We start from the raw sequence: 27,925 nt of genomic DNA, 5'->3' as shown, positions 1-27,925 counted from the left end.
GCCCGGCCTCGAGCCTGGGGGCGGGGCCGACGTGGCGTCACTAGTGGGCGCCGTCGTCTCCGCGGTCGGAGTGGCCCCGGGGAGCCAGTGTTTCCCAGGTGGCCATGAGCAAGCGGAGCCAGGTGTCGTACGTGAGGCCAGCCGAGCCGGCGTTCCTGGCCCGCTTCAAGGAACAGGTCGGCTACAGGGAAGGCCCCACCGTAGAGACCAAGGTGAGCCCCCGACGTTCACCGCCCGGAGACGCGGGCCGCCCCGCCGCTTCCGGCTCCTGCTGCGACTTGGAGGCCGGGCGCTGACGGGTCACTCCTGTCGCCTGCGCCCGGCCCGCCATCCGGGTGGGTTTGGGACCCCAGGCTGGTCAGACTACAGCCTGTTGCGCCCAGGAAGCGCTGTCGTTTTTCCGAGGGCTGCTGTGGTCTCGAAAATGACTTGTCGCGGGGAAAGCAAAGCACCTCGTCCTTGGTAGATGGTTAAGAAGCATCCACCTTTCCTGGCGTTCTCACTCGCTTATTCCAAAACCTGTAGTTAGCAGGGTGGGTGGTAGCGTCCTCCCGTCTTCCAGGTAAAGGCACTGGCCACTCGCTCAAATGACCCGATATCCTAGGTCTTGAGTCTGAAACATCTTTGGAGAAGTGCCCTTTATCTATTGCTAGGCTTTGTTGTTACCAAAACATGAAGAAAAAGAAAGGAAGCAAAAGCCCCGAATAGCCTGGGTCTGAGTAGAAGAGCAGCTTCAGGAAAGAGCCACATTTGGATAGTGTAGGGAGGGGATGGCTGGGAGTCAACTGTTGAGCCCTCCAGGCTTCCCTCCTACCTGCTTCACATCCTGCCCCGTGTAAGAGGAAGATGATTGTGCGCAGGGGTGCGTGGGGAAATAAAGAATCTATTTAGCATTTTGTGTCCAGCACTTGCACTAAGACCCACCCCTCAAGTCCCTCAGCGTTTAGCAGAGAAGACGAGACTGGCTTAAGTGAAATTCCTCGATCCAGTGAGTATGTGCGAAACCCACGTACACTGGGCCAGGCTCCGAAAGGACAAGGAGATGGGATCTCCAAACGCCAGACCCTTTAGCACCTTCCTGCCTGCCTCGTTTCTGCCTTCAGAGGGCACTGCCTCCATGAAGCTTTCGAAGCTCCCCCAGTACTTCTTTGTTCTTGACTTTGTCCGTACGTCATCTGGAAGGCTCATCATTTTTGCATTGCAGTTATTTGCTCTCCCGCGTGTGTGTCCACCACCAAATCGAACTCTTAAGTATTTTAATCCCTCTGTTTTCCCAGCACCTAGTGCAGTGCTTGACATCGAATAGTGGGTGACTAGTTACATGGATTAGATGACTGTGCTTGTCATCAGGCAAGGCTTCATGGGGCAGGGGATATTTAAATGGAATCTTGCGCAAGGGTAGGTCAGCAAGTAGGGATGGAAGGAACAGCATGGTAAACACGTAGAGATGGTGAGTTATGGGTTGTATGTACAGATGACTGAGGGACAGATGGAGGTTGAGGCCATATGGACTATTCAATAGGCCCCAAGCAGCCATTTTTGGTTAGAGATAACATATCGGGGTGACATCCCCAGGACCAAAAACGGTGATGACAACAAAGAGGATGAGGTTTGAGAAAAGGGACATGGATTCAGCAATGAGAACGTGAGACCTAATTTTTCAGTTTGCTTGAGGTGCTAGTGACGATCATGTGTTCATGGTTAACACCGTGAAGATTACAGCTAGGAATGCTATCTTAGGAGAACTCTGGAGGGAAAAACTTTCCAATTAATATCAGTGATTTGGGCTAACTTATTTAATCAAGACACTTTTCTGTAAGAGATATCCCATGTTCCTGTATTTGTGAAACCAACTTCATTTTTAATGGGTTTGGTAGTATAATCATCATTCTAATGATCTCTTAACAAAAGGGAAAGAGTGTAATGGGAACTCATTGTATAATTGAGCTAACTCATTTTATTCAGCTTCTTGAGAGTGAATTTGGAAGTGACTTTGAAGTCCTAAGTGGTTGCTGCCACTGTTCCTTAGACTGTTTCTCTTGTTTTCCAGCCCGTTGCATAAACAAAAAGTCAGAATTAATGATTCTCAATCTAATGAACACCAGGAATGATTTTATTTCACTTTCCCACTTCGTTGGCTAAAAATACTTAATTACCTACTTGTTTGTGGTCATTTATTGGAAACTTGAGAGAAAAGTAGGTAAAACTAATGAATAATTAGTGAACCCACATGGATATCATTAAAGAGAATGAATGCACTTGTGATTGGCAGACATGGGATGTGGACAAAGTGGACGAGTGTGCCTGTGAGTAACTTGCCAGGGCTTCGTCCTATTGGTCATTCATGAGGAGATCAACAATTATTTCTTGTTCCTGCTGTTTGCCAGGCTTCCTGCCTTTAGACACAGGCATGAAACACATGGTATCTCTTTCAGAGGAGCTCACCTAATAGGCACAGAAAGGCACTGATAACACAGTGTGGTACATGCTTTCTGTGAGAGCTATGCCCCATGTGAGAAAGAAGAGGTGAGATCAGGAAAGCACTTCTGAAGGATCTCAGTCTAGAAGGTAGCTTGAGTAGGAGTTGGCTTTCTAGACACTGGGAACTTTACAAGAGAGAGGAGGCAGAGGAGCTAACATGTTCATGGATCTGCAGTATTCAAACCTGGCTGCAGTCCAGAGGCCATGAGCATGGTTAAAGCTGTGGTTCTATATGGCAAGGCCTGATCCTGCAAGGCTTTGTTGTCACGTTTGAATAATGTGTAATGGGTGTGCATGCCTTTCAACTCAGCAAGTCCACTGTCAGGAACTTATCTTACATATAAGTTTGCAAAAGTGAATAAAAAATGTGCAAAATTTTTAACGTAGTAGAAAAAAAACAAGAACGAACCAAGATTTTTATTTACAAGATACTGATCAAATAAACCATGAGATGGCCATATATATAATAGTAGGCAGTGATTTTTAAAAATAGGTAATTGTGTATGTATCTCAAGGTATTGTGCAAAGATATTTTTTGAGTAAAAGGTTAGGGGAGTGGGGCTTTTATGGTGTCTGACATTTTTAAAAAAATTTCAACTGGACAAATGTTACCATTTGTTACATGTGTATAGTGGTTATTCTCTATACTTTTTTATTTTGGGGAAATTTCATAATTTAAAAAGAAAAGAAAGCACATCACATAGTAGCATCTATAGTATCCTGTTTCTATACAAAATGTTTTAGATGTCTCTGTATTTTTATACTTAGAAAATAGCTGAAAGGATACCTCCCAAAAAAGCTGTTGGAAGGGAGGAGAGGTAAGCAGAGGTGGGAGAAAGAGCACCTTTTACTTGCTGCTTTCTGTACTTCGGTGGTGTTTGCTTATTTCTTGGCACACTTTGAGAAGAGATGGAAATGCAAAGGGTTGATGAAGAGCAGAGAACTGATGGGGTTCCGCACTGCCTTCATAGGCTGGGAACACCGGCAGCACGTGAAGCAGAGGGCCCCTCACAGACACTGGGGACTGCAAGATGGGATGCTGCTGAGATGGGAACTAATCTCGTAGGATAGGCACCCCAGGGTAACTGGCAGCTAGACCTCTTCCCTACCTGACAGGTTAGGCTCGTAAGAGGTACTTGAAAATTCATGGCCAAATCTAGTGAAGAGTTACCCTTCTTTAGTAATTAGTTCCTCACAGAGACAGTGGTTGTATTTGGTTCAAGGTCAGCAACCTACATATCACGTTTGTGTTTTCCCCTAGAGAATCCAGCCCCAGCTCCCAGATGAAGATGGTGACCACAGTGACAAAGAAGATGAACAGCCCCAAGTGGTGGTTCTAAGAAAGGGAGACCTGTCAGCTGAAGAAGTCATGAAAATTAAAGAAGAAATAAAGGCTGCCAAAGCAGGTAAGTCTGAAAGTAATCTGGCTTTTCTACCAATTTAAAGAGCCTGGAGTATGAAATTATTTTATATAACTGTTTCAAGGGGGCAGCCCTAAGTTCGAACTTTGCCTGTAACAGTTACCAGATGTGTGACCTTGAACAAGTTATTTCACCTGAGCCTCACTTATCTCGTCAGTAAAATGGAGACAACAATTGTGTCCACCATATAGGATTGTTAAGAGGATTAAGTGTGAATTTAAGTAAAAACATCCTGTTTTTAAAAAGCAGGTGGTTAGGATTACAAAATAGTCAACAGAGATCGATCTGTTATAATTAGTGCCTGAAGTGTGGTATGCTATATAGTATAGTTTTCATTATTCCTAAGTATTTATCACATTGCTTTAAGGGAAAATGCTGGAGTTCCAAACAATCACTTTTCAAAATAGTTAAAAATATAATCTGATTGTGATTGAGGACCAGCAATATGATGGATACTTCAGTAAGTGAATTTTTATTAAGTGATTGCGTGTCTCTGGGCATCTAGCTACCAGCAGTGGAGAAGACCAGACTGAATTGACTCAAGATCTTTAAATACAGTATGAGATTTTCTTGCCATGTGATCCTCCAATAAAGGCAAAATAATGAGAGAAGAAAGTTCTTTAACTTTGTTTTTGCTGCAGATGAAGAACCAGCTTCCGCTGATGGAAGAATCATGTATCGAAAACCAGTCAAGCGTTCCCCAGATGAAAAATATTTAGGTATAACAGCAAGCTCAAAAAAGAAGAAGACAAATGAAGATAAAATAAATAAGCAGGACTTGGTTAAAAAGAACTCACAAAAGCAAATCAAAAACAGTAGCCTCCTTTCTTTTGACAGTGGAGATGAAAATTAGTAAGTGTAAACATTTTGGACTTGGTCTTTAAGAGTATATGGAGTGTTTTTAAAAATAATATTTTTTCCTATTATAAAGACAATACAAGTTCATCATAGAAAATACAGAAAAAATTTAGTAGGATAAAAACTAGCCATCCCTCAATACACCTTTGATATGAAATGCTAACTCTATACACATTAACTACTAACATGTTATTTCCCATGTGGGTGTGTATGTATGTAAGTTATATTTTTTTAACAAAATTGAGATTGTATTATGTATGTTCTCTATACTGCTTCTCACTTGACATTATATTGTGAGCATTTTTCCAGGTCAATAAAATTCCTGACATTAATAGCTACAGAAGATTTCGTAATTAAACAGATCCCTGTTGTACTTCCTCAGGAGCAGAACCCCACTTTGGTTGGGGAAGACGATCATGTGTGTAGTTAAGAATACTTCCCAGCTCCTGCTAAGCGTAGTCGTATGACATCTTAGATGTCATATAAGCTTATAAGCTAGGAGATATAGCTCCTAGCTCCTTATAAGCTACGAGATATAAGTGGGTCTCGTACAAGTAAGGATCTAATCAACACAAGTGATCTTGACACAAGTTAGGATCTAATGTACAACTTGGTGACTACAGCTGATAACACTAAAGAAAAGAGATACAAGTGGAAGTCTGCTTAATAAAGCCCCTAGGTTTTTTGATACAAAAGGAGAGATTTGGCAGGCATGAACCTTTGTCTTTCTGTCTTCATCCTGCCTGGAGCCCAGACATGAAACCTGGGAGTACCAGGCCCATTTCTAGGCATAAGAAAGGCAGCCACTTGCTCTGGATGGGACAGTGAGTTGAAAGACTCAAGGAGCTTAGATCCTATAGCATGCCTGGAGGAGCTGTAGCACCAGCCTTGGGCTGCCAAGCCCTAGAACTGATACATGAGAAGAACAAACACCCTCTTATTTAAGCCCCTGTCAAATTTGTGCTACATGCAGCCTAAGTAAGACAGTGGTCAAACATGCTTGTACAAAAACCTCAAAATGTGTTTCTGATGATTCCGTAGGATGAATTCATGGGAGCAGAATTACTGGATCAAAATATTTGAATTCTTTTCTTTAATTCTTAGATATATTTTTTTCCAGTTTTATTGAGAAATAATGACATACATCACGGTATAAGGCATCAGCATACTGGTTTGATTTACATCTATTGTGAAATGAAAAGTATTTGAATATTTTTAAAGCTTTTGATGCTTACTTTCAAATTGCTTTCCAGAGAGGTTTTTACCGTGTTATTCATTTATCACCTGCAGAAGCCCACTTACCTCATCCATGTTAACAGTGCATCAGCCATAGGCTGGCACCAGCCATTTCATTTTTGTCAATTTGACATATTGAAAATGGTGTTTAATAGTCAAATTTAATTGGCTTTTTTTTTTTATTTACTAGGGAAGCTAAACTGTTTTGTATGTATTAACAGGTTATTTTGCATTTTTTTAAATTAACCTTTTGTTCATTTTTGATTAGTATAGCCATATTTTTCTTATAATTTGTAAATTATGTAATCTGTCTTTTGTTGTTCTGTTTCCCAACTTCTGTATCGGATAAAGAATCACCTACATTCTCTTGTTCTTCGTTTTTATTTTTACATTTTAAACTGTGTTCCCTCTGGAATTTATTTTGACATATTTTTTCTTGAATAATTAATTGTCCCTGAACCACATCTGTTTCTCACTTACTTGAAGGACCATCTGAATGTGAGATTTCTCTAAGTATTGGGGTAGAGAAGGGAGAGCAGCACAGTAAAGTCAGAAGTGGCCAAAATCTTAGGAGATGGCAATGGCTCAGGAATGTCAAGAATATTCTTAAGAAAAAATACAATGTGAGAACCAAAAGTAACTAATGTTGAACTTTGCTTTTTCGCAATAGCCACATTTGTAAACTTTTGGAACATCTGCAACTTATAACCAATTAATGAGTTATTTATAATGTACATCTCATTTTATTCTCAAGACAACCCTAGCATGTATCCTCATTATTCTTTGGGGGGGAAAGGGTGGGGAAAACAGACTCAGAGGACAGGGTCACACACACATTAAGTGGCAGAGAAGGCATCAAACTCAAGGCCACCTAGTACTGAGTCTATTTCCTTAACTTTTAGTACACACTGACACTTGCTCAACATACAAAACATTCATCCCAACTGAACACTGAGTCTTAAACTCCTAAGAACTTAGAAAAAACGGCATTTTCATACAAGTGTTTCCACACTGGTTATAGCCCAAGTTTTATTCTCCAGCATGAAGCTTCTGATGTCGAACAAGTGCTGAACTGTGCCTAAAGGGTTTCCCACATTTGACACACTCATAAGGTCTTTCTCCAGTGTGAATCCTGTAATGTTCGCTAAGATGTGCTTGCTTGCGGAAAGTTCTTTCACACTCACTGCACTTATAAAGTTTCTCTCCAGTGTGAGTTCTCTCATGTTCAACAAGGGAGGAGTTCTGAGTGAAGGCTTTACCACATTTATTACATACGTAGGGCTTCTCTCCTGAATGAATTCTCTGATGCTGCAGGAGGCATGCACTCTGATTGAAGGCTTTCCCACATTCATTACACTTATAAGGTTTATTTCCAGAATGACTTCTCTGGTGACGAGTAAGGCATATGCTCTGGCTGAAGGCTTTGCCACATTCGCTGCATTTATAAGGTTTCTCTCCAGTATGAATCCGCAGGTGTTTAACAAGGGATGGGCTCTGACAAAAGGCTTTGCCGCATTCATTGCATTTATAGGGTTTCTCACCAGTGTGAATTCTCAAATGCTGGACAAGGATTGCTCTTGTTTGAAAGGCTTTCTCACATTCATTACATTTATAAGGTTTCTCTCCTGTATGAATCCTCAGATGTTGAGTAAGATTTGACTGTTTACGGAAACAAGTTCCACATTCACTGCACACACAGGGCTTCTCCCCCGTGTGAATCCTTTGATGCTGAGTAAGAGATGATCTCTGAGTAAAGAGTTTTCCACATTCACCACACTTGGAAGGTTTCTTCTGCATGTTAAGTCTCCGATGTTTCATGTGCTGTGGAATCTGGCTGGAACTCATGCTACTTGTAACACGGTGAAGAGGCATTTGTCCAGTAGGTTCAGGTTTAGAGGAAACTTTCTCTCAAATTCATGACACTAACAAGGTACTTTCCAAAGACGACTACCATTAAGAGTAACACTCCTGGGAAATGTTTGTATGTGTGCACGTGTCATCCTCTCAATCCTTCCTGCAGGATTTCGCCTCCTGTTCCTTGTTCAGCATGCATCTTCAGTTTCTCCAAATGTGAACCCCTGATGACCAGGCTCTGACTCCACATCTTCCTCGAGTCATCTGACATGGTGCCATCAGGGCTGGTCTTCTTGCCTGAAAAAAATCCATGAAGGAAAATGTCCACTGTGTAGAACAGGGGCCCTGCATGTGGCGTCTTGATTTTTATCCTCTTCTCAATAATAAAAAGGGTCACCATGACCTGGGGGAAAGATTAGAATAGGTGATAGGGAGAAAGGGATTAAGTAGTGACAGATTTGGGGAACTCTATAAAATTCCCTATCATGATTGATTCTGGAACACTCAAATACTAAAAACCAATCAAAGTAATTTAGGATCACACAATGATAAATAATAGCAGAATGTGAAAGAGATAAATATACTAATCTTGGGTAAATTAAGTGTTGGGGAAAATTACTACCCACCCATCGTCTTTACTCCTCAAAAAATAGGTAAAAAGTAATTACATTTCTTTAGGTTGCCTATAAGCGATATCTTGGTAGACTAGTGATAATTGAAGAGTTTCTCAAGATTTCAAAGGTGATCCAGGCTATAACTTTTACAGGGTTCATTTCATCAATCTCCTTACTCCCTCACCTTGACAGGTGTCTCTTTGGACCTTTATATATTCAGCATCTATAGTTCTCCGCCTAGGTATAACTGGGAAATCTCTAGGTTTGAAAACTAAAGTCCAGCTTACTGAAAGAAAATAAGATACCAATATTTTGTTTACAGAAAAGTAAGATACAGGTGGTCCTTAGGGAAGAAACTCCCATTTGGACAGTAACTTCATTGTAGCATCAGGGTCCAGGATTTGGCCCTCATTTTTGAAGCCAAAGAAATGGTTCACAATCTGATGGATACTATCAAATTCACAAGGAGAATGATGTAGAAAACAGAAAGTCCCTTTACTAATTTAGAAAAGTTTAAATTTTGAAAATTTAAAAATTTTTGAAAATTTTTGAAAAAATTTTATGCTCAATGTCCAGCTGGTTAACACATTCTCTCCACTATAGAAAAATTATATGGGAACCAAATCACTGTCATCGGGACACTCCGTAGGAAGCACATAATTAGAGAGTGGAATACTTAGATAATCTTAATGGCATCAAACGTTGATATCCTGCTGCCCTGAATGAAGGCACACGGAATCAGAGAAAAGATATTCAAGCACCGCGCATCAGCGCCATTTTTCACCAGGATGGTACTGGAGACAGTGACACATTGTGAGGCACCATTTTGTTTTAGTTTTCTAATCGTATGTTACACATGAGTATATACACATTTAAAAATATTTAGGTAATATGGAAGTATATAGGATAAAATAGTAATTTTTATAACAACTGGTATTCCACCCTACCCAAACCTATGCCCTTCTCAGAGATTATCAAGTTTGGAGTATATTCTTTGAGTTTTATTTCTACATATTTTTCAAGACACATATGGCATTTGATTCTCTACATAAATAAAATTCTATAGGTGCTGCTATGCAATTTGCCCTTTACTTCACTTAAGAATGTGTCTTAGAGTTCATCTCACGTTGATACGTACAGACCTACTGGGGATGAGAATGAATTGGTGTATCTGCACAAATTGTTTACACTGGTGTATCTGCACTAATTGTTTATGGTTAGAGACTGAGTTAATTGGGCAGTCCTGTACCCCAGTGGTTGTTAAACATACTATTTTTCCTAAACCCATCTCTCGCTGCTGTGTATAAACTTCCAGTATGGATATACTATACAGAAAAATAAACTTCAAGTGGTTTAAACAGCTAAACATAAAACCAAAAGTCTAACCACACTTTCATTTCCTTTATTTTTATTGTTCCAAAATAACAAGGTTTTCTTTTTTATCATACGAAAAAAATGCATGTTCATTCTGGAACACTTAGCCTAAAAATGAAATTATTTGAAATCCTGCCACCATGATAGTTGGTGTGTTTTTTTTTAACTTTTATTTATTTTAAGTCTGTTTCTCCAGGACCCATCAGCTCCAAGTGAACCAGTCACCTCAATCTAGTTGTGGAGGGCGTAGCTCACAATGGCCCACGCAGGAATCAAACCGGGCAACCCTGCTGCCAAGAGCACCGCGCTCCAACCAACTGAGCTAACCGGCCGCCCACAATAGGTGGTATTTTGATGAATTTTCTTCTAGGCATCTCTCAGTGCATATATACATATATGAGACATATGTGTACATATATTATGTGTACATATTAGACTAAACTGTATTTTTCAAAACATAATCATGATCTATTCACAGAGTTCCCATAATTTAAAAATCCAATTCACCCAGTACTATTCTTAGCTAGTTTAACAGATACCCAGGCTCCAGGTTGTCTTCTGATGGCCAGTAACAATGACAGTTGTGATTACTTAAGAGAGCCAGGAGCCCATTGCATATTCTCTAAGGAAACGTTTAATCACCTTTGCAATGGATCTTCCAATAACTTAGTATCAGTTTTCCCTGATCTGACCACTATACCATTAAGGCATTACACTTAGAAGTTCAGTGAGTTGGTTTCAGGGTGTCCCACCAGATGACTGCAGAGGGGGATAGCTAGTCTTGCTACAGGTTAAGTACACGTGGTAAGAAATGTATGCACTCTGATCTGTCCTATAACCAATTAAATTACCCCATAGCCTTCTTCCACAAGGCCACTCTCATTCTGATTTGAATAAGATGGTCCCATTTCTGGGAGGTTCTGTGTCTTCAGTCTGAAGGGTCTAGGTACAGTGGTCACTAGTGGGTCCCCCTGTAGGTCTGCCACCACTGGTGACTGAGAACCCCCATGACAACCCATCCTGGCTTTCCACTTAGATGTCACTTACCCAGAGACCAGCTGTGAGGAGCACAAGTAACACTGGTTTTTCTCCTGGGGATTCACCTTGAGGATGAACAGCAATCTAGACACAGAGGAGAAAGAACACTCATAAATTGTCAGCCTACTTCCTTCATACGCTGGATTAAGGGGAGGGGGGAACCCAGGAATATCCCATCCCTAACCAAATGACTATTTTAAGTCTGAACGAAAGAATATCATTGTTCTTCTAGATCACGAAGCACAAAAACATCAGTGATTGAGTAGACTTCAGAGAAATGTGACAATGCACAAAGAAAGAGGGCAGGTGCACCAAAAGACTAACCATCCTGCAGTAAAAATTCTTCCACAGGAGATAAGGTGGGAGCCCAAAGCCCCAATCTTCAATCTAGTAGAGAAGCCACTTACTTCAAAAGTCAAAGACTGTGGGGCTGCGATAAAGGCCAGTTAGACAAGCCCTGGATTGAGTCAAGAAGTCAGGATTCCAGTCTCCCCTCTGCCACTTCAGTGACCTGAAGCAAGTCACTCAATTTCAACCGATTTCTTTTTTATGTGCAAAATGAAATTGAAAAACTGGGTATCTAAAGCTTCTTCTCGTACCAAAATTCTGTGATTCTTTGGTTCTAAAAAGAGATAGGAAAAAAGCAAAACCCTCAAATCAAGCCCTTCCAGTCCCTCTTTGATTGACACTGGTTCATTATTTTATTTGAAAAGTACTAACTGAGCAGCTACTATGTGTCAAGCAGTGAGATCACGTCCTTTTGAGAATGGGCTGAGACATCAGCAGGGAAACTCCCCAGCAGTTCTTTTCCCACAATCAGAGGTAGGGGGATTTCAGGAAAATCAGACCGCCTCTGTGTGAAGAAGAATCTCCAAAAAGAACAAGGGGTGTCTGTTGGAAGATGCTAAGGACCCCTCTTAAGAGGAAAGATTTTAAGAAGCCCTCTGAATAGAAAGGAACGAACACTATGAAAAGGCAGAGACCTGCTTTCCAGTCTAAAGCAGCCCAATCCACTAGCACCTCTTGATATGGAACTAATTATTTTCAAACTTCTAGTCAAATTTTAATATTCAGGTGAAAAGTGAACCACCAATTCTCTTCCTTGTGGAAAAGTTTTCTTAATGGTTCCAAGGCACATCCTCCTCAAAATCATGAAAGAATTTCACACTCGTCTCCACTGGCGCTCTTCCCAGTGTTTTAATACTGATCACGTTCTGTCACCCTCTGCTAGGCTTGAAAGCAAGTGTGGCATGGGCTCCGGAGCTAGCATTCTCTAGGTTTGAATCCCTGTTCCGACATTTATTCACTAAATGATCTTGGGTAAGTTAACCTTTCTGTCTTCCAATTTTTCAAATGTTAAATGGAGATAACTACTTCACAGGGTTGTGAAGATGCATAAATGAGTCAATACGTGGGCCGCATGTACATTACAGGCTGGTAAGCACTCAATAAATAGTACCTCAGCGGTTAAATCATTATTGAGTGAGTCTTCACACAGTACCTAGTCTGTCGCTGTTAGAAGAATAAAAACTTAATGAAAGGAAATAACACATGTGGTACACTCGCTCGACCTGCACCACTTGGTGAAGTGGCGAAGCAAGGAACAGTATTCGATTCCGGAAATGAGAAAACAGGAAGGGCTTAGAAGCTCGCTTGGCCGCTCAAGTACATACACCTGGAACCAGGTCTCCCGACTCCCAGACCAGGACTCCCCGACAGCCTTCTTCCTTCCCTCCCCAGGGCGAGGGGCCCGGACCCTTGGTCCCCACTCCACAGGTGCCTGCTCGCCCGGAACCAAGAAGCGCCGCCGTCCGCCTGCCCCGGGGTCCAACAGAGGTGCGGGAGCCGAACCGCCGCCGCCGGCAAGGGTAACACCGCTCGGCGGGTGCTCCCCGAGGCGCCACCCACACGCACCTCGCGACACCCGGCTGAGTCTGCGGCCCGGGGCTGCAGCAGCGAGTCCCTGACGCTCCCGGCCTCCGTGACGTCACCAGGCCGCGCCGCGGGCGGGAACCACCAGCGTCTCCTCTCTAGGAAGGCGGGAGCGGCGTCATCTCGGTGGTTCCTCCCAGCGCCAGCCTGGGGTTTTGGAGGAGAGCGCCAGAGCCCGGCTCCAGAGAGCGCAAACCCATCCCAACGTGCCCCTTTCCGAAATAGGGAGGCTGAACAGAAGTGAGGGTGGGGGCCAACCACAAGAAGCTCTTACTACAGGGTAATTCGTCCTGCAATACGACTACATTTACTTTCCTAAAAACGTCCATGTTACTGTCCTTTGGAGGTCCTCTCAACACCTTCAGAAAACTGGCTTCAACCTTCCTTACATTCTCACCTGCCTGAAAATTGGCTCCCTCACAGCAATTCCAAACACCCTGCTGCCTTGGACTCTGTTCAACAACTGGGCAAAAGACCAAGAGCTCTGTTTTGGGCTAAGTCCCAGATTGTGTGTGTGAACTTGGGCAAGTTTACACTTTACCTCTCTGTGCCTGTTTCCTCACTGATAAAAGCGATAGTAACGATCCTCAATTTCATTGGGTTCTTGTGAGGAATAAATGAGTTTAACTCGTGTAAATTACAAAAACTTCTGGTGTTTAATCAATGTTTAGCGGGAGGCCAGTGGGTCAGTGTTTGGAGCAGTGTTCAGTACACCACTGGGTTGGATTCCCAGTGGGCCAGTGAGCTGCGCCCTCCACAACTAGATTGAAACAATGACATGACCTGGAGCTGAGCTGCGCCCTCCACTAGATTGAAAAAAAAAACAAAAAAGAACGACTTGACTTGAAGCTGATAGGTCCGGGAAAAACACAGTTCCCCAATATTCCCCAATTAAAAAAAAAGTTATCCTACAGTAGATAACCTTTTTAAAAAAATGTTCAGCAATTTTCATCCTATCGTGTTCCTCAAATCCCAGCTCCAGCCAGTCATTGTTCTGCATTGACCTTCTCAGCCCTCAAGTTAGTGGCCCTGCCCCAGTTTTGCAAAACTTCAGATCTTGCTGGTCCTCATTCAGGAACACTTTGCACGTGAGGGCTAACCCTGACAGATGTGCCCCAAGGATAGGCATAGGCAACAGGGCACCTGATCCACTTCCAAGCCTTCATACCCATGCATAAGTTCAGGAAAAGAGGGCTGTCTGCTCAGCATCACATCCCTAGTGTGCAGCAGCTCACACTGAGTCAACACTTGAATAAATGAATGAGATGCAGCAGAGAGGTTTCCTGCTCAAATTTCCAGATGGGCTGATTTCCCAAAATGGAGCCCCTAATTTAGGAGCTGAAATCAGGTGTGCAGACGCCACAGACTGAAACCATCACTAACCATCGTCTGGTAAAAGAAGACCCTTTGTAGAATTGTCAGCTGAAATGCCAGGGAACAAGGTTGAGCTTGCCTTTTTCACTAGTGTCTACTTTGGAATCAGATAGCAAGTTCTAACCCCAGCCCTAACATCCCACAGGCCAGAGAGCCTAGGCTAGGGCTAAGTATTTTTTTCGTTAGGCTTCAAAAAATCTCTAAATCAACAGGTTCTGCTGTGTGGAAACTAATCCTGGAGGGGGGTACCCCTTCAGGGTGACCCCATCTGGAGGCAGAACAGGTTACTAGAAACAGAAATCATGCTAACAGCAATGTTGGCTGAGCTCCTTTCACTGAAAGGTGGAAAATGGATGGAAGTGATGGACACCAAAACCATTCCACAAAACGGAAACCACCTGGAATAAAGGCTAGATTTCTGCATTACGTACGAAGAATGGTGGGATCGAAATGCAAACTTATTTCTCACCTTCACTTACATGCAGGGAGGTCTGATTCTGAGAGCCCAAGCTTCTTGATCTAAAGTGAGCTCCTCCCATTCTTAGGAGTAGGGCAAGGTTGGAGCCTTAAGTGGCCAACATACTTGTGTCTTTTAATAGACACAAGTAACAAGGCATCATGTAGCAGACGTACAACCAACAGAGAAATCTGAAGGAAAAGCAGAAAGAACAATTTCACTTAACACTTACTAGCTAAGTGACCTTAGCAATTCCAATGACCTGTTTTCCCTTTTGTTGTTTTTAGAATCAAATGTGGCCTCATCCCTTGGGGTCCTTCTGAAGTCACTACTTAAATTTCAGCATACTCTGAATAAGCAACACATTTTCATTTTTTTTTTTTAAGGATGGCGCAGCTCACAGTGGCACATGTGGGGATCGAACCAGCAACTTTGGTGTCATCAGGACCATGCTCTAACCAACTGAGGTAACCGGCCACCCTGGCACATTCCATTTCTTTATCATTCCAGAGCCTAAGGAAAGCCATGAGCTCAGTACTTCTGTGTTGGGAATTCTAAGCTCAACTGCTCTCCTGCCAGGCCAGCATCACTGTCCAGCGCGTGCTTATTTCATGGGTATTCCAGTTGACATAGCTTTGCTTCCACTGCTGCATACATTTCCCTCTTCCTGCTGACCCTGACACCAACATATCTGAAAGTACTTTGTTAAACTGTGGTGGGACATTCAAATATCTTTTTTTTTTCAAATACCTAATTTTAACATAACTTTTTTTTTGCTACGAACCATTTCTTTTTATGGGATCCTCTGCTTAATACAACCACACACTCTGTATCTCACAGAAAGGTTTAGAATTCTTGCTCCTTGCACACACTTAATGACACACTCATGTACTCACTACACCTTCTTTCTGTGGGCCAAAGTCACAAGTTGGCATGGAGAACTGTCTGACTCTATTTTAGTTGAGCTCAGCAAATACTTATTAAACAACTAGTAAACGCGAGACTATGGATACAGAGATGAATAAATAGCACATGGCCCCTGCCCTGATGAAGCTGACAGTTCAGTGGAAACAGAAAGACCGGTAAACAGGTCATTACAATGTATGTAACATGAAAATGATGACGATACAAAATACAGAAATAATTAAAAATAGGTAAGGTCAGAGACAGCTTTAAGGCGATGTTGCCTGAGCACATTTATAAGTGACAAATGGGAGCTTTCCAGGCAAGCAGAAGCAGGGAAGGTTATGGAGGCAATAGGTAGTTTGTATAGAGGTGCCCAAGTAGAGTCCAGTAGTGATGCAGAATCCGAAGAATCTGTGCTATGGAACAGAATGTGCAAGGCAGGAAGAGCAGCTGACGGCGACGTGGCACAGGCCAGCTGAGGGGCCTGCGCAGCCTCTTTAAGGGCTAGAATTTTATTCTGAGAGAGAATACTAGAGCTGCCACAGTTGTCTTGACATCCAGAAGAAAGACATCCAGAAGAAATGTGAAAGACGGCCTAGTGGGGCAAGAAACTTAAAGGCTGGTTAGGAAGATATAAAAATTCTCTGGGAAATAAACTGGTGAACTGGACTAAAGCAACAGAAGTAAAGATGGCTTCCAGATTTAGGAGATAATGACAACGGGATATAATAGTTGATTGGATATGAAGAGTTAAGAAAAAGGAAAATTGAGGAAGAGGGAAATTCCTCTTGGGGCCAATCTGGAGTGACCTACACAATGGGTTGGCAACTGAGAGAAACTTAGGAACAAAAATGTGCAAATGTGAGAATATAGGATAAGGGCAGTGGAAAGATGATGAGTTCTTTTCCTTCTTGTTTCCCCAGGAAGTGAAAATGGTACCAGATTCTTAGCCTGAAGATTAAAAACTCAAGAGTTGTGCCCATTCCATTTCAAAAAATATTTCTAACAAAAACATCAACATCTTTCACCCTTAAGGTTTTACCATTTCTTCCTCAAGAAAATTCTCCTTACCCTCTTTATCTCCATTCAAGACTCCAAAGATAGCAGTGTATAAATATTATGTAAATACTTACACATCCGGAAGTTCCTCAAGTTTCTGGAGGGCAAAGATTTATTAGAATATATTAATTCAAAAAATATTTATTGAACATTTACTATGTGCCAGCAATAAATTCTACAGTTAATTTTCATTTGGAAAGTATAAATACGTTGACATTTGCTTTCAGTAGACTACACTCACATGTATATTTTTATGAATATAAAATATAAACTTCTCATTGGGTTATTTTTGCCCTTAAGATATTAATTTACTCAAACATAAATTGCTCTGTGACAAGTTTTGAGAACCTAATCTTCACAGCTGCGGGACAAGTGTATGTGATATTTCCACTACATTCCCATTAATGGTCATTAATGGCTCAAAGCATTTTAGATGCTCTGGAAAAAAATTCAATGCTCAGTTCCAAATAATCAACCATTCCAGAATCAATTTACTTTTGTTTTTAATAATCATGTTTTTTAAAACTGTATAAGCTTCAGAGCATAGGAACGGTTTCAAGTACCAGTCAAAGGTTATCCTCACTTAATCTTCCAGAGTTGAATCTTTGGGTAGCAGTTAAGAACATGAAATGGAGTGGGGAAATAATAGAGGAAAAAGCATGCCCTTTCTCTCAAAAGAATAAAATACCATTAAAGTCAGTAGCAACCAGCGACATCTTGATTTTCAGGGATTTGAAAAAGAAGTAATCCTCTATAATGCTTTCCAAATTCATCCCGAGAAGTGTTTCCCTACACACCCCTAACCTGCAGAGAAGGTTAAATATCCAGGAATAAGACAGGCCCAAGAAAAAACAGAAACATCTGAGATCTAACAAATCTATAGTTATAGCACCAATGGCATAATTACGTGAAACCTAGCCCTCCCTGCTACAATAATCATCAACATATTATTAAGGACTGGTCCCGCAGCCCCCAACTACAGCCAACCTAAAAGGCTGTCTTCCTTCATCACTAAAGCTTCCTCCTTCCTAAGGGCCAACAAACCAAGTCCCACTTGGCTCAGACACTGTTCATCTCCGTGGGTCCCTCCCCCCGGTCCCTGTGAACCAGTGATCCACCCAAAGTTACGAGACAATTGTACATCTCAGTCCATCGCAGAGATACGTTGGTGGTTTGCTCAGTCACATGCAGGATTCCTGCTCGGCGGCCTCTTATCACCAGCAGCCTAGCACAGGCCATGTCCTGCCTGGGTAAGCCAGTATTCCTCTGGGACAAAGGCTGGGCCTTCCTCTCCATGGCCCTCTGAGCAAATCTCCCTTCCCACAAACTGGTATCAATCTAGAAGTCTCAACTGACCTATTTCCTTCTTAACCCCAAATCACCCTCCAGCTTTCTGAAAAGATCAGAAAAGATCTCCCTCACCCTGATAAAAGCCTTCTTTACCAACATAGCTGTAGCAATCAGCCCAGTTCTTGCCACGTATCCCCTTATTTGTTGAATGAATGTGGACTATCTTTCACTTGTTTCTGTCTCCCATCCTTGGGATCACTTCCACACGTTAAGCAGCCTCCCCCACTCTAGCATGGTGAGAGCTGCCTCAGACATCTGGAGGCTACTTAGCACTAACTCAGAATTGCTGCCACTTTCACGACGACAAAGTATTTGAAAAAGCACCTCATCCTACTGGTCAGTGAACATACATGACAAGCTGGGAAGGTGGGGCAGGGGTGTAGTAAGTGCTAACTTAACAAATGGCACCTCAAGGTATGAGAGTCACAGGAAGAGTGGCAAGCAACAAGGATTTATCTAAAAAGCAGGAACTTTTCTACCCTGTACTCCCAGATGCCCACCTGGAGTAGGCTATGCATTCTCCAAGATCCCACCGACATTTCTGGAAATACTCTTTTGAGTGCAGTCACCAAGGCTCCTTCATCCTTCACTCCAGGAACTCTACCTGGCCCTCTCCCCCAGCCAGATTCCTACCCATCATTTCTAGGGAAACTGTCATAACCTAACACCAGGTTTATTCACCACTGTGAAGTTTCTGATGTCTGAAAAGAACTGAACTATGTCTGAAGAATTTTCCACATTCAATGCACTCATAAGGCTTCTCACCAGTGTGAATCCTGTAATGTTCACTAAGGTGTGCATACTTGCGGAAAGTTTTCTCACACTCACTGCACTTATAGAGCTTCTCACCAGTGTGAGTTCTATGATGCTCGGTAAGAGATGAGCTATGAGCAAAGGCTTTCCCACACACTTTACATTTATAGGGCTTCTCTCCAGTATGAATTCTCATATGCTGAGTAAGGCAGGTATTCTGATTGAAGCCCTTCCCACATTCATTGCATTTATAGGGTTTTTCTCCAGTGTGACTTCTCTGATGCCGAATAAGGCAAATGCTCTGAATGAAGGCTTTACCACATTCACTGCATTTGTAGGGTCGCTCCCCTGTATGAATTCTCTGGTGTTTAGTGAGTGGGGTACTCTGAGTAAAAGCTTTGCCACATTCCTTACATTTATAGGGTTTCTCTCCAGTATGAATCCGCAGGTGTTTAATAAGGGATGGGCTTTGACAAAAAGCTTTGCCACATTCCTTACATTTATAAGGTTTCTCTCCAGTATGAATTCTCTGATGCTGAGAGAGGTTTGCCTTTGTTTGGAAAGTTTTCCCACATTCATCACATTTATGGGGCTTTTCCCCCGTGTGAATTTTCTGATGTTGTGTAAGGTTTGAGTGTTTGCGAAAAGAAGAGCCACATTCATTGCATAAATAAGGTTTCTCACCAGTGTGAATTCTCTGATGATGAATGAGGTGTGTATTCTGATTGAATGCCTTCCCACACCTATTACATTTATAAGGTTTCTCTCCAGTGTGAATTCTCTGATGTTCGGTGAGATGTGAATGATTGCGGAAGGAATTTCCACACTCATTACATTTATAAGGTTTGTCTCCAGTGTGGATTCTCTCATGCTGAGTAAGAAAGGATCGACATCGAAATGTTTTCTCACATTGCTCGCATCTGTATGGTTTCACTCCAGTGTGAATCCTTTGATGTTGAACAAGGAATGAACTACGACTAAAGGCTTTCCCACATTCCTCACATGTGTATGGTCTCTCTCCAGTATGAGTTCTCTGATGTTGGGTAAGGGATGAGCTCTGAGTAAATGTTTTTCCACATTCATTACACTTCCAAGACTTTTTCTGTGTGAAGAGGGTTGGGCATTTACTTTGGTCTGAAATCTCATTGGTGTTTACGCTACTTGTCTCCCACTGATGTAGGCTCTCTTCTGTAGAAACCCTGAGGTGTGTAACAAGGCTTGAGGTCAGAAGCAACCTTTTCTCAAAATGATATTCTTGGCTAATCATTTCAGGAGTTGCTTCCTTGTGGATGAAAGTTATTCTCTCAAAAACTCCTTCCTCAAAAAAGCACGGCCCAGGAACCTCTCCCATAGAGTTTTCCTTCATGTTCTGACATGCATATTTTTCTTCAAATATAGAATCCTGGGATTCATCCTCTTGGAATCTCTTTTCTACTATCCCTGGTGAATCAATTTCAGAGGGATCCTGCTCTGGAACAGGCTTGCTCACCCAACCTGAAAGAAACCATCAGAATGAGTATATCTTGTGCAGAGCAGAGTGGAGGCCCCTGAAGTTCTGGGGCCTAACTTTGACAGGTCTCAGTAAGGACCAATAAAAGCAAGTGGGACAAGTAATTCAAAGTTGAAAGTGGTGAAATAAAGAGATCCACATCTATAAGGTGACCATCATAAATGAAGAACCCACAGAAAGAGCAGCTACAGACACCAAGAGACAATGGAGATAAGGGGAAAAAAACAATAGGCTAATGACTAGGGCAAGACAGGAAACATAGATGGTTTATATTCAAAGAATGGAGGATAGTGAAAGAATATTAAAGGGCAAATGCTGGAGATGAGAGAGAAAATGAGTCCTGGGGGAAAGCTGGCCCCAAGAGATGCTCACCCACATCTGCCCCAACATGCCTAAAAAGAGAAGGTAATTTTATCTCCTGAGCTTCATTCAGTTCTCTTGTAAAACATCCCAAGCCCTGCCTTTTCTCCCTCGGGTTGTCCCTGAATCACTCACCTGGACAAATCTCTTTTCCAATCTCTCTCTCTTCAGCTCCTTGCATATTCAATATCCACAAATCTTCTCTTTGCTTTAACTGTAAAAACACCTCAAGGTTGGAAAACTGGGAGTCCTGCTCACAGAGGGGGTATGTGGGAGAGGGGATATCATTGTCCCAGTAAACAGAAAAATGAGAAAGAGTTGTTGCTTAGGGATACAATCTAATAATTCACATTGATCCTATCAGGACAGCAATGTGACTTCATCAGCAAGAATCAGGGATGCCTTTCAGCCTTCTAGGTTCACAAACTCCCTTTGTCAGCTGTCTAAAAAGTGACAGCCAGACAAACTGACATATTAACAAACACTTAGTGCTTCATGAATAATCAAGAATGTTATTTTTAATGATAAAAATAACTACGACGTGGATACGAATATTCATGTTAGTATACTCTGTTCATTATACTATAATCTATATGAAAAAGTTAATTGACAAAATAAAAAGTTGCATGGGAAAATGGCCTCAAAGCAAGGCTAATGCATTAAGTCCGATCCACCCACTTTCACTATGTGCCAAGGAACTGGATAGTAGTTAGGGAACTCTCCATTTCCTACAACCTAGAGATACACTGATTGTGCTTTCTTCTAAAAGTCGTATCAAACAGTTTTTCTTCAGGCACAGCTCAATATAAGACTGTAGGCTGCAGTTTAAATAAAGCACTTTGTGAAATAATTCTTGACTTACAAAAGAGCTGCAAAAATAATACAGAGAATTTCTGGTGTTTAGAATGTCAAAATCACACCTGGGCATCCAAAAATGTCTTAAATCTCTTAACAGTATATATCAAAGGTTAACCATGATCAGCTTGAGGAATAAGATTATGGTAAGCTTTTGTTTTAAAGCTTATATTTTTGTAATGCTTGAAAATTTTCCTGTAAAAACAAAACAAAACAAAACAAACTTCGGTCATCAGAAAATAAAGTGAACAAATATAAACAGATGAGTAGAGATTTATGTACAAAGATCACATTGTTACTATAACTGTAAGAAAAAACAGGCAAATAAACATTGATGGCATATCAATGTGATAGATTTTGAAACTATTAAAAATGTTTTCAAAAAAAAAATGTTTTCAAAGAATATTCATGAGAAAATACAATGTTAAAACAGGATACAAAAAATAAAAGACAGAAATATGTACACATATACTGTGTTTCCCCCAAAATAAGACCTAGGCGGACCATCAGCTCTAATGCATCTTTTGGAACAAAAATTAATATAAGACCCAGGGGGCCAGCCCAGTGGCTCAGGCGGTTAGAGCTCCATGCTCCTGACCCCAAAGGCTACCGGTTCGATTCCCACAAGGGCCAGTGGGCTCTCAACCACAAGGTTGCCAGTTCAATTCCTCGAGTCCTGCAAGGGATGGTGGGCAGCGCCCCCTGCAACTAAGATTAAACACGGCACCTTGAGCTGAGCTGCCGCTGAGCTCCTGCATGGCTCAGTTGGTTGGTCCTCTCAACCACAACGTTGCTGGTTTGACTCCCTCAAGGGATGGTGGGCTGCACCCCCTGCAACTAGCAACAGCAACGAGCTCCAAACGGCACCCTCCACAACTAAGATTGAAAGGACAACAACTTGACTTGGAAAAAAGGCCTGGAATTACAACTGTTCTCCAATGAAAAAAGTCCGGTTCCCCTTCCCCAATAAAATCTTTAAAAAATATACATATATAAGACCCGGTCTTATTTTACTATAATATAACACCGGGTCTCATATTAATTTTTGCTCCAAAAGACGCATTAGAGCTGATGATCCAGCAAAGTCTTATTTTTGGGGAAACACGGTCCCAGCACTAGGTAAGCATTCAAAAAACATAAACTATTATTAACATAGATATTTATAACACACACACACACACACACACACACACAGGACAGAAAAAAACCCATCAAAATGTTAACACACTGATCTCTAGGACATGCAACAAGTTATTTTCCTTTTTTCTTTATACTCTTCTATATATTTCACTTTTCCTACAATAAACGTGCGTTACTTTTATAGTCAGAAAAAGTTATTTTAAAAATGACAAATTTCACTCATGTATTTCAGTACCCCCCAAAACAGAAACAAAAACAAAAGCCAGACCCAATGGATATGGTTATTGACCTCCCATTCAGAATAAGATTCAAGTGGATTGGATTGGGAGTCAGGAAACTTTGCTCTGTCGTAGCCCATTGAATGGGCCTAATAACAGGCTACCTGAAAAAGGTGACAAATTAGACAATATCCATGAGTTCTGCCAGCTCTAACATTCTGTGAATCCCTGAGAAAATGAGTTAATTCACAGAAAGCATTTATGAAAACCTGCCACAGAGTAGGCACTCAACAGTGTTTAAGTGCCGTTATGTTTGACACTAAAAGCTTTGAAGAAAAGACATCTTGGTAATGACCAGTCCCCTCCAACTGTGTATCATCTGAGCTGTCAGCAGTTTATTTAGGTGAAACTGCAAACTTTTTCTGCAAAGGGCTATAAAGCAAACATTTTAGCCTTCGTGGGCTAAACGGGCTACATGATCTCACTCTGTGTCATTATTCAACTTTGCCTTTATTATCTGAAAACAGAACTAGCTAATATGTAAACAAAAGCTATTTCAATACTTTTTTTTTCTTTTTACAAAAACAGGTAGTACAAAAATAATGGCCACTGTTTGCTATCTCCCTGATGTGGAAGTTCACCAGAAAAGAATTTACAGATGTTTCCACAGATGCCTCGTGTGGAATAATCTGATTTTTAGTGATTTTAAGATGCTAAAAGGCTCTGTCTGAATCCAGATTTGGGGTGAGATCCGTATTATGGTGAAGGATAACAGGAAAGAAGCTTTTAGTAGCTTCATCCTGTTGAAAGTAATAGGCAGCTGATACCTTGTAAAATTTCTCCCCACTGCTACCTCCTAATCCCCTCAATAATCCCCTCAAAGGATTCTGGGCAAGCCCGGTGGGGGTTTTTCAAGAATTTGAAACCACAATTCTTTCAATAAGCCCACACTTAAATGTACTCCTCTTTGAAGTCTTTCTTAGTCAGTTGGCCAAAGTAACATACTCACCGGGGCTGCAGCTGCACACTGGATCTCTCTTTTGCAACCTTGAGTTACTTACTAGCACTGTCCTTGGACAAGTTATGCATTCTCACAATTTCCAACTTAAAAACTACAGATAATGCATTGTTGGGAAGGTTAAATAAATTAGCAAAACTGCTTCAAACAATGCCTTGTACATGTTAAGTGCTAAATAAATGCAGTGTAAAGTCATAAAAATCTGCTGACACGTGTATGTATCTTCCAGCGCTAACTGGAAGCATCTTCTCACTTGGCAGGCTCCAGCGTCACTCATTCTGTCACCCCGCCCCTGAATTCACTGCAATATTGGCAAGTAACGGGATAGTCACATTTTGATGGAAGACATTGACGTCTGCATACGTGCTATCACGTGCATGCTGTCAACTGAGCCTTGGAAAGAAAGGAAGGCAGGGATCATCAGACTGTTCAACTTGAGAGATCAACGAACAGGCTCTGTATCCCCGGAAATTACAACCCCGGACTCGAAGACTCCCCATCTCGTGCGCTTAGCACTATTTGCCGTCTCCTATGACGAGGGTCCCTATGGAAGTTTCCGAGCTGCAGGACTGATGGGGGGAAGTAGCTGGTACCCAGACCGAGACCTCTGGGCCCTGGGATTTCGCTTCCGAACAAGGGACCTAGCGCTTCAACATTTATGGCTCACTCAAATCATCATCCATTCGTTCATTCACTCCACCATCTTCTCAGGCGTCTCTTCTGGGCCCGGGCGGGTGCGGGGCCCTGGTGAGTGCAGTGCTGGGACCGCCGGGAGTTCCGGTCGCACGCACAGGCAGCGATCCCGGGAGGACGAAGCCAGAGCAGGCTTCCTACACAAGCCTCCGGCCGGCCGCCCCCTAATCGCTGCCTGCGGAGCCGCTCTTTCCCCTCCCAAGGCCCCGCCCGCTCACCGTGAGCTCCAGGCGACACCCTCCGAGCGGTGACTACGTCTCAGAGATGCGGGGAGTCCCCGGACGCCCGGTTCCCCGCCGCAGCCGGAAGTGCCGTGGCGCATCCGGTAGTGCGTCACCAGCGGCCCTGAGCCCCTCCTCTCCCGCCCCCCTGGGCTGCTTCTCTAGGAAGCGGGAGGAACATCTCGATGGACGCCTCAAAGAGGGGGATTCGGGGTTGCTTTCTCTCCAAACCCAGCAGTGTTCCTGATGTCCGAGGAAATACCACCTTGGCCTGGAACACAGTGACTACCTCATCCCTAAGGAAAACTACCTGAGGGCGTAAGGGTTGGAAAGAGTCCTGGGCAGTAGTCAGAATGGACCATCTCTGCAAAGGACTAGTACTGGTATATCCTGCTAACAGCACTTAAGCACCCTGAATGATCCCGTTTAGTTAGAATACTAGACAAATCCCAATCTAGACCTCCATACACTGACTTCAATCAGCAGTACCTCTTATTCTGCTATCTTACACGTCCTCCTCTAACATAACTGAATTCCCACTGCCTCCTGACATCTCTTGCCTGTTTCTAATCCTAGACCTTTTTTTTCAGGATTTGCCCCTCTTGAATATTCTCCCTCCTCTCTACCTACTCTCCCCCATCTCGGCCATTCAAGTCATACTGCTTGAGAATCCACTGCCAATCCTTACTTGACCACCTTGGCTGTTGCCTTCACTGGTCTTTACACTCCATTATCACCCTTTATGAGTAATTCCAGTTCTAGCTGGCCTCCTATTCAGCGGCCTCCTAAATACACACATGTCCACTTTCATACATCATTAGGGAGTAATACACAGTAACATTCCACCCAAGGACAACTATGAAGGATCCAATTCACTTGTACACAATTCTGGTACCCAGTTATATGGAGCTATTATTTACCATTATAACCCAGCGTTTAGCACAGTGTCTGGCAGAGAAGGCATTCAATAAGAACTTGTTATATTCATTAATCAGATACAAGTAAACTTTAGATTATTTGCATCTTTGAGAAACTGAAAAATGCAAGTGTCAGAGATTAAATCCAGAAAACAAGCTCCTATACATCTGAAAGGAACACCATCTAGGAACACCATTAAGCACCATCAAAAATCTCTGGGCTCTCTATCGTTCAGACACCAGAGAGAACTTGCCCTGTGACAATTCTTGACCTTTTAAATAAAATTTGAAGGCCTGATCAAATATATGGTGATGGAAGGAGAACTGACTCTGGGTGGTGAACACACAATGGGATTTACAGACGATGTAATACAGAATTGTACACCTGAAATCTATGTAAATTTACTAACAATTGTCACCCCAATAAATTTAATTAAAAAAAAAATTTGAAGGCCTTTTCCTGGCACCCCAGGCCCTGCCTGATTTGACGCTGGTCTCCTTATAAGGCAGGGTCTCTGGTCCCGTTCCCTGGACAAGAATACAAGATATGGTGAGGCAAAAAAGGAACACCCATGGAGCCATAGATAGGGGAGTCATACCACTATATTCTCACTGGCTGGGTTGGAGACACAGGAAGCAGGAGCCACACGGTCTGCCATCTGCTGTCCACTTCTCTGCCAACCAACCCCGTAGCATGGTCCTGTCAAGTTATATTAGTGGCTAATGGCTAACCGGTAACAGCTGATGGCCACCCAGCCACAGCGGATGGCCATCTGATCACAGCTGATGGCCATCTACTAACTGAGCCAGCACCTTTCTATGTAAGGCCAAGAGCCTGGAAACGGCTCTCTGGGACTCTGTCCCCACACTCCCATTCTAGCTTTTTCTCCCACCGCAACCCAAATAACACTGACAATCTTCTTCCAACACACTGATTTCCACCATTGTGTTTTTGCCCATCTTGCTTTCTTACCCTGGAATGGCCAGCCTCCAAGCTCTCTACCCTTTGAAACCCTAGCTGTTTTCAAAACCCAGCTGAAATGCCACCTCCTCCAGGAAGCCTTAGGTAGTTGTTTTATGTTCTCTTGAGCTTTAAGCAATCTTTCTTTCCCTCACCAGCCGTCCCTTATTTCAATTTGACTTTTACTTTAATTATCTCTTTACATAACGCACTGCACTTCATTTTGAGTTCCTGGAAGACAGGCAACTGTTAGCTGGCTAATACTTTTTGTTAACCTAGGAGCATACGTAAGAGAGGTACCTCCCCCTGCGTTCCATCCTCGCCATTCCCTGGGAAAAGGGGACAGGAGTTCCCCTGTAATAGTCTGGTCTCCATTTCTTCTCCACCTTTATTGCACAGTCCTTCATAACTTTAGAGACAGGGATCTCTTTTTCTTCAAGCCCCATTTTTTTTCCCAGAGGGACGAATCCTTTCTGAGGCTGTTGGTGAAACAGCCCCTACCTGACACTGAGGCAGGGAGCAGACCTGGCAATGGGTGAAGGTGCCAGGAAGCCTGAGGGTATTGGTGAGTGAGAACAGCCAAATGATGGAGGTTTGAGGGTGTTGCTGTACAGAAACACAGGAGGGAGGAGACCCATGTTCTGGGCTCAGCTCTGCCGTCTGCCTGCTGTGGAATATGGGTAGGTTACTTAATCACACTACGTCCAGTTGCTAATAGGAAATGAAGGGAGAACACCAACCCTTCTCATTGTTGCAGACTCTCCTAGCCATGGGGATTAAAAGCAACATGGCACCCCCTTCCCATCCTGACCCTACCAGCTGTCCTCTAGGCCTAAACTTTACAACCCCACATGGCACCTGTGGAAAACCAGCTGGACAGGAGTCAGTCTCTCAGAGCCCCAGAACTTTGACTGTTGGCTCAAACTGTGTGGTAGACAAGCAGTTGGAATTTCAAGGACCATCCAAAGTATAAGAAAAATCCTTCTTTCTTGCAAAGCACTTCCCCCTTACTATTTTGGGCAAGAACCAGGGTGCTTGCTCCTATTATTAGGTTGGAAAAAAAATAATTGTGGTTGAAAAGGTTAAAAATAACTGCAAAAACCACAATTACTTTTGCACCAATCCAATACAAATGTCTTTTACTAAGCAGAGGCGTGGTGTGAGTACAGCCACCCGGGCATTCATGAAAGCAACAGCCAGTGTGGTGTGCTTGCACAAATGGGCTGTGCAGCTCCTTGACTCTAGCTGGCATGAGACTTGGCATCTGTGTAAAACTGCCCGTTGCCTTGGACAGAGACCTGAGTAAGACTGTAACCGTCAAAGTG

At 42.7% G+C, this 27,925-nt stretch overlaps 2 protein-coding genes and 1 long non-coding RNA gene across 4 annotated transcripts; 1 reads left to right on the top strand and 2 right to left on the bottom strand.

Moving 5' to 3' along the window:
• Positions 1-22: 22 nt before the first annotated feature.
• Positions 23-6,358, top strand: KIAA1143. Of its 2 annotated transcripts, none has more exons than XM_081071409.1 (3): positions 23-212; positions 3,743-3,887; positions 4,408-6,358. In XM_081071409.1, exons 1-3 carry the CDS (start codon positions 105-107, stop codon positions 4,452-4,454), a joined length of 300 nt encoding a protein of 99 aa, XP_080927535.1. In that variant the 5' UTR covers positions 23-104; the 3' UTR covers positions 4,455-6,358. The 2 variants fall into 2 exon arrangements, with proteins under 2 accessions (XP_080927535.1, XP_080927534.1); XM_081071408.1 differs by having other exon boundaries at positions 58-212; positions 4,544-6,358.
• Positions 6,290-13,984, bottom strand: LOC308507642 (uncharacterized protein; the record flags this gene model as incomplete). Its single annotated transcript, XM_081072839.1, has 4 exons — positions 6,290-8,253; positions 10,886-10,960; positions 12,791-12,955; positions 13,952-13,984. 4 exons carry the CDS (start codon positions 13,982-13,984, stop codon positions 7,993-7,995), a joined length of 534 nt encoding a protein of 177 aa, XP_080928965.1. The 3' UTR covers positions 6,290-7,992.
• Positions 13,985-16,692: 2,708 nt separating this feature from the next.
• LOC308507059 lies at positions 16,693-24,819 on the bottom strand. The gene is made up of 3 exons (XR_013994830.1): positions 24,720-24,819; positions 20,713-20,791; positions 16,693-20,201 (listed from the first exon to the last, which is right to left on the bottom strand). It is a non-coding gene; the product is annotated as an uncharacterized lncRNA (long non-coding RNA).
• Positions 24,820-27,925: the final 3,106 nt, after the last annotated feature.

This window comes from Rhinolophus hipposideros (assembly GCF_964194185.1).
Source record: "Rhinolophus hipposideros genome assembly, chromosome: 14".
In the NCBI taxonomy this organism is placed as follows: Eukaryota; Metazoa; Chordata; class Mammalia; order Chiroptera; family Rhinolophidae; genus Rhinolophus; species Rhinolophus hipposideros.
This window is presented reverse-complemented; position numbering and strand designations above follow the sequence as displayed.

Coding starts and splice junctions, on each gene's coding strand:
- KIAA1143 (XM_081071408.1), top strand. CDS start 105: ATGAGCAAGCGGAGCCAGGTGTCGTACGTGAGGCCAGCCGAGCCGGCG. Junction 213..3,742: donor GCCCCACCGTAGAGACCAAG/GTGAGCCCCCGA, acceptor GTTTTCCCCTAG/AGAATCCAGCCCCAGCTCCC. Junction 3,888..4,543: donor AATAAAGGCTGCCAAAGCAG/GTAAGTCTGAAA, acceptor TTTTTGCTGCAG/ATGAAGAACCAGCTTCCGCT.